Here is an 11,523-nt window from a genome sequence, read left to right on the forward strand (position 1 = left end):
TGTAACTGCTATGGTCTTATCGTCCCGCAATCGAAGAGAGAAGGAAGACAGGATAGGAGAAAGCCAGCCGTTCCGAGTTTCCGAGAACGAACATTATTCCATCAGGATAAAATCCGCCCCGGGCGGGAATCGAACCCGCGGCCTAGCGCTTACAAGGCAGACGCAAACATTATCCCATCAGGATAAAATCCGCCCCGGGCGGGAATCGAACCCGCGGTCTAGCGCTTACAAGGCAGACGCACTGCGGGAATCGAACCCGCGGCCTAGCGCTTACAAGGCAGACGCACTACCAACTAAGCTAACTAGGCTGGCTAAAGGGAAATGTACTCACATTTCAATTGAATAAAAAAATATGGTTCATCAACGTAATAAGGTAATATGTACATACATCAATAATACGTACCTACGTGTAGGTAATTACTTAATAATCATATTACTGATTATATTAAGTCTTTGCTTTGAGCTTTATTATATGATTATCCTTGATATTGCCTGATAAACGACCATCGCCCCTGAACTAAGGAATCGAACGAGCAAATCAAGTTTCAAGTTTCAACCCCACATTTTTTTTTTTTTTTTTTTAAGCTGGCTAAAGGGAAATGTACTCACATTTCAATTAATTGAATAAAAAAATATGGTTCATCAACGTAATAAGGTAATATGTACATACGTACATCAATAATACGTACCTACGTGTAGGTAATTACTTAATAATTATATTATTGATTATATTAAGTCTTTGCTTTGAGCTTTATTATATGATTATCCTTGATATTGCCTGATAAACGGCCATTGCCCCTGAAGTAAGGAATTGAACGAGCGAATCAAGTTTCAAGTTTTAACCCCACATTTTTCTTAAAGATGTTTGATAGAGGGAACCGTCATCACGGCGAAGGTCGAAGAGGGAAGGTGGATAGGAGAGAAGAAATCTAGTCGTTCCGAGAACAAACCTTATGTGTTGAGGATAAGATCCGCCCTGGGCAGGAACCCGCGACCTAGAGCTTACAAGGCAAGATGCTCTACCCTTCGCACTCAAACTTTGCTATTTTTTTAGCAAGAGAAATACAAGCTGGTACACTCCCTGTTTATAGTCCCACAGCCAGGGAGTTTTAACGTCCTTCTGCCAGACAAAAACCCCTATAACTTATGACTACTCTGGTTTAAACAAGAACTTTTCTCTCCACAAGTCCGCAGTAGGTACCATCAACATAGCAAGCTGGTACACTCCCTGTTTATAGTCCCTCACAGCCCACAGCCAGGGAGTTTTAACGCCCTTCTGGCAGACAAAAACCCCTATAACTTATGACTACTCTGGTTTAAACAAGAACTTTTCTCTCCACAAGTCCGCAGTAGGTACCATCAACATAGGTATATACATAACCAAACAGTATGTAGCTTGTAGCTTCACCAAGCAATCCTCTGCCTCTCATTACGGTAACATCCTATGGCTTGGCATAACGGTACAGCTCATTTCAGTATTATACTGCCAGCCTCTTCCTGTCCGACCTAACTAACTATATGTACCTACTTACCTAAATATCAAACTGTATTTAGCTCCACCAAGCACTTTAACTGAAGTGATGTCAAACCCCTATAACTTACAACTATGAACTACTCTGGTTTAAACAAGAACTTTTCTCTCCACAAGTTTACAGTACCATCAACATCAACATATTAGGTAACTAACTACCTATATATACCTACTTACCTACATATCAAACAGTATATAGTAGCTTCACCAAGCACTTTAACTGTTAAAAGTGATGTCAAACCCCAGTATAACTTACAACTAAGTACTCTGGTTTAAACAAGAACTTTTCTCTCCACAAGTCCGCAGTACCATCAACATAGGTATAACTATACATCATAACCAAACTGTATGTAGCTTGTAGCTTCACCAAGCAATCCTCGGCCTCTCATTACGGTAACATCCTATGGCTTGGCATAACGGTACAGCTCATTTCAGTATTATACTGCCAGCCTCTTCCTGTCCGACCTAGCAACCAACCAACCAACCGAGCTCGGACTTCTAACTTTACGATTTTTTCTGGTTCTAACGATTTTACCGAGTTCTCATTTTCATTTCTTTTCGTAATAATTCCGGAACGGTGGTTCCGATTTGGATTAAATTTGGCAACCATGTTTAACATTTGAATTAAAATTGTTGTAGACCCAGTATGTTTGAAGCTTTTTGTAGACCCAGTATGTTTGAAAGGAGAACCAATAAAAATAAATTCAATTCAAATTTTCGAATCATGCTCAGAACTTTATTTCAGCAGGGTGGGTGACTACTCCTTATCATTATGCTTGACTGTTATCAGTTTCATGAGGGTGACTGTGATAATTCATGGCCTCAGTTCACTCTAACTTCTAACTACACTATTTTTTTAAGGAGTCTGATGATAGAGGGACCTGCAATTGTCTGCCTGTGGGGAACTTTCGTACTTGGTATACGGGAAAAATATTTTACATTCCCTTCATACATCTATTTACCCCATCTCTCTCTCTCTCTCTCTCTCTCTCTCTCTCTCATTCTCTTTCTTGTCTCTCGCCTTTCCCTCCCTCCATCTCTCTCTCTCCCTCCCTCCCTCCATCGCTCTCTCTCCTCACAATCCTTTGTTTAATTTCCAAGTATTTCCGTCTGATAAGGACAGAGAGAGAGAGGAAAAGAGAGAGAGAGAGAGGGGGGGGCACTACATGGGGGACTAGAAAGGGGATCGTCTCCTAATAGTTTCTGTGCATTTCTGCCTCTATTGTATTAGGCCAGCTATTCACCATCAGGTCTACCTGAAACCTGATGAGCACACACACTATGAGATAGACCTCATCAGGTGTACCTTAAACCTGATGAGCACAAACACTATCAGATAGACGGATAGACCTGACACCTGATCAGGTCTACCTGATAGGGAGTGGCTGGGCTTAAGTACATGAACATATTGTATTTTGTATTTACTCGTAATAATCTAATCTAATGCATATCGTACCTCAGAACACAAAGGGGCGTAGCTAGAAATAGTTAGGTACCTACAAAGGACTTGAACCATCAACCTTCTTCACAGTGGGTTTTTTGTGTGTGTGTGTGTGTGTGTGTGTGTGTGTGTGTGTGTGTGTTTGTATGTATGTAAGTAGTGGGTAGTGCTATGAGGTTAGTGTAATCGCACTTCTCTTACTCTGTGACCATTACATTACATTACTCTGTGACCACAGTACAAGAATGCATCAACATCAATGCAACATACATTATGTACATAGTATGTCCATTGTACATAATTGTATCTTTTGATGAGTTATGAAGTGTTCATTAATGCATAATATTAAGATGATTTTGAATACTAAATATGATATTGCGCAATGCAAAAGGAGAGTCTCATCTTTAGAAGCGAAGAATTAAGTATTATTATTGCACGTGATTATCATTAAAATATTTGCGCCAAATTTTACTTGCGTACATTGTTTCTAACCCTTCCATATTGACCTCAAGTGCATTCTTTGAGAACAATAAAGATTTTGTTATTAGGACTCTCTTGGTAGTCTAGAAAATCGTGTGTTGTAAAAGAGTTGGGTCGCGGGTTCGATTCTCGCCCGGGGCGAACTTTATTCTAAAGATATAGATTCTTTCTCGGTCTCAGAACGGCTGGCTTTCTATCTTGTCCTCCTTGTTTCTTCGATTAACAGATATAGGTTCGTTCTGGCTTCTCGTTCTCGGAACGGCTGGCTTTCTCCTGTCTTGTCTTCCTTCTCTCTTTAATTTCGAGACGATAAGACCTCTCCTGTTACTTTTAAAGTGGATTTTCCATTAAATCCTGTTTTCCACGCCTGCGCCCTGCCTCATTTCAACTCCTGATTTTGTCCTGGAGGGAAAATGATAGGAAATAATCGAGTGGTTGAAAAAAGCGGCGAGAAACGTAGAGAAATACTATCAGTGAATGTAAGGGGGGAGGGGGGGGGTAAGAGTAGAGGTAGGTTTTAGGGTATTGTAGATATAGGGTGTGATAGAGGGGTGTTTTTCAGGAGTTTTCCAAGTTACCAAGTTTTAATTTCAGTTTTTCAGTCTGTCTGGAATGATAACCTGCTCTGTACGGACGTGGTAATTCAAGTTTACTTCCTTTTTTTTCGTGGGGTTGAAAAATATATTTACGTGATGCGTTTGTGGTGTGAATTTTTTTCTAAATTTTCTCGTAGCTCGTGGATTATTATTCTGTGTTATATATAGGTACGTACTGAATTTGTTGCGGATGCGTTTTTGTGCAATTTCGTGCTGTGATAAGTTCAATTTATTTTTTTGTTTTTTTTTTTGTTTGTTTTTTTTTTTTTTTTCTCATTCCTGTGGCGATTTTCTTGTGGATACCTACCAACCTACCATCTTTTCCCCTTTTCTGGCTTTATTTGAGGTAAGATTCCGACTTTATGGTTGTGTTGTTGAGTAGTGCTTTGGTTCCTAGCTCCTATCTGAAATAATAATACGGGTGTCTAATATTAGCAAGTGGACTTGTGTACCTAAATTATCTAATTTATTATTATTTAGCAAGTAGGTACTTAGGCCAACCACTCATTATCAGGTGCGCCTGTCAGGTCTACCTGATAGTGTGTGACTGGCCTTAGTATTCCTGTGGGCCAAGTGGGAATAGATCTGGTTGAATCCTAGAAGGCCAGTAACCAGTCCACCAGTTAGCTGCATCTAACTGTCCTCATCCTCATCTGATCCGACCAGAATTACCTACCTAACCTCCATTTTTTTTTCTTTTTCTTTAATCATTTACCAATGTTTGTGTTTGAAAGAAAGTCTCACTTACGTGGTCCTATTGTTTTAATGGAAACCTTATCCATTCCACTTAGCATTAATTTTCAAAAGGAAAGATGAAAGGAACCTCTTACAAAAGGCAAAAGTACAAAAGAATTGGGAATAGGGTGGATTCTTTGTAGGTAGGTAATTCTTTGTTTTAGGTGTTAGATCTTTGATTAATCTTGTTGTCATACAAGGGTCTCATTCTCATTTTACTTTTGTTGGGTCTCTCTTTTGTAGGTTCAGATTTTTTTTAAGGGATTCTGTTTTCCCTCTTTTTTTGGCACGTGTTCTTCACACATTCTTTATTGGGTAGATCTCTGATATTACGTTCATCAGGTGAATTAGCTAGATTGTTAGATGGTTTACTTAAGGTTGGTAGGTAGTTTTATCCTTAAAGAAGCAGCTGTTGTTTTTTTTGTGAATGGTGGAGTAGTGTGTAGTATTTTTTTTTTACTATGTACATTGTACCTATCATAAACCTACATAATATTAGTTTATTTGGTTTTTTATTCATTTGGATTTTATCCTCTGTACCTACTTTTATTCTTTATTCTTATTCACTGTAATTTTATCACGTAGGTTGTAGGTATAGGTCCTATCTCTATTCGTAGTACCTATAGTTATTTATTCATTTTGTTTCTTCATTCATTCTTGTTTTTGTATCTTCATTCATAAATTACCTACCTACATCTATATTGCTTCTTATTATCTTTGTTAATTTGGCAGCTGGTAATCGGTTTCTCACATCCTGTATCTGTTTTGTTTGTAGTTGACGGTCACTATCTGGAAGTTCTTTGACGATTCTATTTCTGAGGTCATCTCACGGTTTCTCACATCCTGTATCTGTTTTGTTTGTGTTTGTAGTTGACGGTCACTATCTGGAAGTTCTTTGACGATTCTATTTCTGAGGTCATCTCAGCTAATCCTTGGTGAATAATTGTTATTATTAGGTATTTTTTTTTTTTCTTCAAGAGATACTTATTTGTCGTCACTGTAGGTATGTATAACTATAAGGTATTGTGTATTGTGATAAGAATGTTTAGACGCTTTGGATTTTGATAGTGTCTGTTTAGAATCTTTTAAATTATTTTAGAGTGTCTACATATGTACATGTATTTATTATGTACTGTATATGTGTAGGTACCTGTATATGACTATATGTACTATACATGTGTGACCTTGCTTGTAATGTAAACATTGTTCTATGTAGGTACTGTCTACTGTACACCAGTATTGTACAGGGTGGAGGTAGGAAATTCGAATAGAACCAGACAGACTGTAAAACCTGATTCCCGCCCGGGGCGAACTTCATCCGAAACAGACAATCTTCGTTCTCGGAACGGCTGGCTTTCTTCTATCCTGTCATCCTTCTCTTTTCGATTTCGGGACGATAAGACCTCCGTTGTTACGGTTTCCTCTGTCAAACCTCTTCAAAAGAGAAGAAAAAACTGTGATAACAGTGTTAAATCAGTCAAAAATCGTTTCGAAAACCCAGCTTGAATTCGGAATGAAGGCAGCACCCCTTATGGGTTCACCCTGTAGATTAACTTGTGATAATTATCAACAGCTACCCTGTATAGACCTGTAAAACTTGTGGTTGTGTTTTGCCTTCACGATGAATGTAAACTGCTCATCTCAGGGTAGGTAGGGTACTAACCTAACAACTATCTATATCTACCTACCTCAGTATAAAGTACCTAGATACCATCCGTGGCTCAATGGGTATCTTACACGCTATGATTCTACCTCAGCACCTATAAAGCAATCTCCGTGGCCGAGTGTTTATCACACTAGGCTTGCACGCCGGAGGTTCCGGGTTCGATTCCCGGCGGGGCCGAAGTTTTTTCCGGCTCTGTGCTTGAAGGTCGGAGTGCACTCAGCCTCGTGAAGACAATTGAATAGCTACCTAGCTACTTTAATCGAATCTTTTTCATACCTAGCTGCTCAACGATTTATCCGATTTTGATGAAATTTGGCAAACATGTTACCTATATAGCCGCCTGGGGCAAACTTCATCCGAAACAGACAAGCTTCGTTCTCGGAACGGTTGGCTTTCTTCTATCCTGTCATCCTTCTCTTTTCGATTTCGGGACGATAAGAGCTCCGTTGTTACGGTTTCCTCTATCAAATCTCTTCAAAAGAGAAGAAAAAACTGTGATAGCAGTGTTAAATCATTCAAAAATCGTTTCGAAAACCCAGCTTGAATTTGGAATGAAGGCAGCACCCCTTATGGGTTCACCCTGTAGATGAACTTGTGATAATTATCAACAGCCACCCTGTATAGACCTGTAAAACTTGTGGTTGTGTTTTGCCTTCACGATGAATGTAAACTGCTCATCTCAGGGTAGGTACGGGTAGGTACTATACTAACCTAACAACTATCTATTCCTACCTCAGTATAAAGTACCATCCGTGGCCCAATGGGTATCACAATAGGCTTACGCGCTACGATTCTACCTCAGTACCTATAAAGCAATCTCCGTGGCCGAGTAGGTATCACACTATGGTTGCACGCCGGAGGTCCCGGGTTCAATTCCCGGCGGGGTCGAAGTTTTTTCCGGCTCTGTGCTTGGAGGTCGGAGTGCACTCAGCCTCGTAAAGACAATTGAATAGCTACCGAGCTACTTTAATCGAATCTTTTTCATACCTAGCTGCTCAACGATTTATCCGATTTTGATGAAATTTGGCAAACATGTTACCTATATAGTCACATGAATTTTCTCAATTGAATATGGGCCCTACCGAACCTTCAGGAACCTAGAAAAAAGGGCCCAATTAGGGCCCCGGAAATCAGGTCGAGCTCAATGTTTATTGTTTAATGAGAAAATTTCCCGTGTTCAACATGTCTACCAAATTTAAATCAAAAGCTATCCTGTCTTCCTTCTCTCTTCGCTTTCGGGACGATAAGACCTCTGCTGTCACAGTTTGAAATAATAATAATAATAATAATAATAATAATTTTGGTATCGTGTCGAATTGGTTCAACCACCGATGTGATAAGCTGCGGTAGAGAGGCAATATCTTGGTGACCAAGCTGAGTAAGAGATTCTAATTTAATTCTGATCTATTCTAATAACCCTCAGAAAGAATAGATGGGTTTCTAGCTATGCCACTTTGGTTTAATATCTTGTCAGGTACCTAAGTAATGCAATTTGCTGGTTGGTTTATAGGTTTCGGTCAAAGTTAAGTGAGGTGCAAATTACTGGTTTGGTTTAATTTTTCAGTCAGTGTTACGGCGCGGTTAATAGTGGGTTTAGTGAACTGAAGAGTTCTAGAGGGTTAAAAAAATAAAAAAGCTACTGAGACTCAAAAGGTGTAGTGATTTTTCCCCCCCTAAGAGGGAACTAAAGCGAAGAGAGAAAGAAGACATGATAGTAGGAAGCCAGCCATTCCGAGAGCGAACCTTATCCGCTCGGGATAAAATTCGCCCCGGGCGGGAATCGAACCCGCGACCTAGCGTTTACGAAACAGACGCGCTACCCTCCAAGCTAACTAAGCTGACAGTGAACATTTTTATCATTACTTTGTGGATTAGAAAATATTAAGGCTTTGGGCATTTTTTATCACCTCAATTGACTCATCTTAAATTTTAGAGAGAGATTTTTTCCGAGGGTTTAACGGTTTGCTTATTTTTAGGACCATTTGCAACATCTCATTGCAAGTTTTACAAAAAGGACTTGCTAGCAATAGTAGATAACAATAGGTAGGTAGTTCTAACTGACAGTACAAGCAAACTAGCTAATAGCTTTTTGTTGGAAAATGAATTTCAGCCAGTTGTTGTGTAGTACCATCATTCCACAATATACTTTCAGTCTGACTTTTTCTCTCTTGTACAAATCGTCTATTTATTTCTTCCAACTGGTTATGGGCCGTCACGCATTTTTTCCTATGCGTTTTCACCTTGTACGTAGTGTATGATGCCTGATAGTGAAGAAAAGTTTGTGGACGCGATGACTTCTGTGAAGAAGATTGCTGTAAACATCGCGCTACCGCAAACCTTCGACTTGAAGGATGAAGAAGATTGTGTGGAGGAGTGGAATCTTTTCAAGATGCAGCTGATCAACTATATGAAGATCACTGGTTTGGATAGAGAATCTGAAGACATCAAGATATCCTTCTTTCTCACCCTGATCTCTAGGAAATGTCTGAAGGAGTACTCTTTGATGAAAATAGAAGATCCATCCCAGCTGAAGAACATTGTGGCTGCATTTGATGAGCGGATCATTCCGAAGCGTAATGTCATCTACGAGAGGTATAAGTTCGGTTTGGCAAAACAAGAGAGTGATGAGAGTGTGGACAAATTTGTAAGTAATCTAAAATCCTTAGCTAAGTCTTGTGATTACAATACCATGGAAGAGGAACTTATCAGAGATAAGATAGTCCTTGGGGTAGAAAGTAATGATTTGAGAAAGAAATTGCTAAGCGAAAAAGATTTGACCTTACAAAATGCAGTAGATATTAGTAGATTGTTTGAAGCCACTGAGAATAGAATGCGTTCTATCACTGAGAAGCAGGAATCTTGTACGAAAGATGAAACTGTGTTTATTTCTCGAGGTGAGACGCCCTAGACGGTAATCGAACCCGCGACCTATAGTGCTTACAAATACGATTTACTACTTTTAAGCTTGTGTGAGCAGGCGGTTAGCTTGTAGTCAAATGGAAGAAGAACCTCTGGTGCGATTGTAAGCAACTTATCTGTTGAAAATAAAGTCTGCCCTAGACGGTAATCGAACCCGCGACATGGTGCTTACAAATACGATTTACTACTTTTAAGCTTGTGTGAGCAGGCGGTTAGCTTGTAGTCAAATGGAAGAAGAACCTCTGGTGCGCTCAAAGCGTACCAGCCTAGTTAGAGCGTTTACCTTGTAAGCACTAGGGCGCTGGTTCGATCTTGCCCTTGCGAATTTTATCGCTAAGGCCAGCTACTCACTAACAGGTAGACCTGTTATTGCAGTGCAATAGTCCTAAACTAAAATGGACGCGGCACATCAGGGATCAGGAAGAGACCGCCTTAACAGGTAGACCTGAAAATGTGCATCTATCAGGTCTACCTGATACCTGTTGAGCACACACACTATCAGGTAGACCTGACACCCTGACAGGCGGAACTGATCGGGTGAACCTGTAGGTCTACCTAAAAGTGAGTGGAGGTGGGTAAACACCATTGGAATATGCTTTGGTAGTCAGGGTGTTGAAGTTAAAAATTCATAGCTCCTTTTTTTTAATAAAATGTCCTGGTTTACGATTTTTTTCCGAACGACACTAAATGTCCTTGGCTTGTAGGCAATGCAATTTAAATGAGAGTGTTCTCACTACGCACGATATGATTTTTACCCAAACGACAAGTGGGACCTTGCCTTAAAGCAAGGTAACTAAACAATCTCATTTCTTGCCTTCCCGCACAGACAACAAGATGCTCGAGGTGAACATGTCCGAGGCCAAGCCCCCCCAACCCCACCGCCGCCCCTCCTCAGAGGACGAATCATCAGTGTGCAATATGGAGGAGAGGGGAGAGGGAGGGAGATCCCCTTCCCCTGGGAGAGAGGAGGAGGGAGGAGCGGCGGGGGACAAACCACTCAGCGCCTCACAAGGTAAGAGAATATTTCACCTCCGTGGCGGAGTGGATGTCACACAGGGGTTTTACTATGGACTAGTCACTACTAAAATAAACAAGGCTGTTTTTCAGAATTGTAATTTCATTTTATTGTAGTAAATACACCGGACATAGTTAAGATTGCTGGAGTAAAGGAATTTTTCAGTCTCAATATCTGGCAGTATAAGCAGGGTATATTCTATTCCTGCCTCGGTGGCGTAGTGGTCAAGACGCTCGCCTGGTAAACAGGAGGGCGTGGGTTCGGTCCCAGCCGAGGTATGGAATTTTATCCTCAATTATTTGAGAATTTGACCACATAATAATGGAGCTCTAAGGGTTAGGTGGTTAAACACTCATATTGCTCCTTCTTTCTGGTGTTTGCTTTCGAAGTCATTTTGGATCTGGATGGCTGTGATACCTACATATAACCTTTTGTGATATTTCCTACTGTGATACTGACAGATAGAAGGACATTTTCTTGGGTTTTAATGGCCTGACAGTAAAATTTACGTTTCTAGTTTTTTAATTTCTATTTTATGGAACTAGGAGAATAAAATGCTCCCTACCCTGTCTCCAACTTCACCTACCTAGACGATTGTGTATGGAAGGGGCCATTTGTGTGATTTGAACTTGAAACCGAAAAGTTCGGAGGTGACTGACTGTATGACTCACCGTTGATTGCAGCCTAAATATTTATAGAAAACCTAAATGTAATATTGTAAAATTGTAAATTGTGTATAATGTTGTAACAATCACAATAAATAAAATTGAATTGAATTGAATTGAATTGAATACATTACTATGAATTTTCATTATTTTACATTATTACACTATTATGAGTTTGAATTATTTTGCATTGTTATTAAGTGCGAGTTCATTTAAGGTAAGAGAATATTTCACCTCCGTGGCCGATTAGATATCACACAGGGGTTTTACTATGGACTACTCCTTACTAAAACAAACAAGGCTGTTTTTCAGAATTGTAATTCCATTTTATTGTAGTAAATACACAGGACTTAGTTAAGATTGCTGGAGTAAAGGAATTTTTCAGTCTCAATCTGGCAGTATAATAATAATAATAGTGCTTATTTATACTGCTCGCATAGGACTGAAAAGTCCCTTTACTCCAGCAGTAGGCTAC

General features: G+C 39.8%; 2 protein-coding genes across 3 annotated transcripts in view; both read left to right on the plus strand.

The window, feature by feature from the left end:
- The first annotated feature begins 8,706 nt into the window (after positions 1–8,706).
- LOC113471851 lies at positions 8,707–9,357 on the plus strand. Its single transcript, XM_026831303.1, has one exon. It carries the CDS (start codon positions 8,707–8,709, stop codon positions 9,355–9,357), a length of 651 nt encoding a protein of 216 aa, XP_026687104.1.
- An 842-nt stretch (positions 9,358–10,199) lies between these two features.
- Positions 10,200–11,523, plus strand: part of LOC113471850 — a 4,074-nt gene continuing 2,750 nt past the window's right edge. For both annotated transcript variants that reach the window (XM_026831301.1, XM_026831302.1), the window contains exon 1: positions 10,200–10,380. In XM_026831301.1, coding sequence (XP_026687102.1) covers positions 10,203–10,380 — 178 coding nt within the window. In that variant the 5' untranslated portion in view covers positions 10,200–10,202. The remainder of the gene's footprint in view (positions 10,381–11,523) is intronic.

Source organism: Diaphorina citri, unplaced genomic scaffold (genome assembly GCF_000475195.1).
Source record: "Diaphorina citri unplaced genomic scaffold, Diaci psyllid genome assembly version 1.1 scaffold3137, whole genome shotgun sequence".
Taxonomy (NCBI): Eukaryota; Metazoa; Arthropoda; class Insecta; order Hemiptera; family Psyllidae; genus Diaphorina; species Diaphorina citri.

Bases quoted from the DNA above. Each gene is read 5' to 3' on its own strand.
- LOC113471851 (XM_026831303.1), top strand. From the start codon at position 8,707: ATGCCTGATAGTGAAGAAAAGTTTGTGGACGCGATGACTTCTGTGAAG.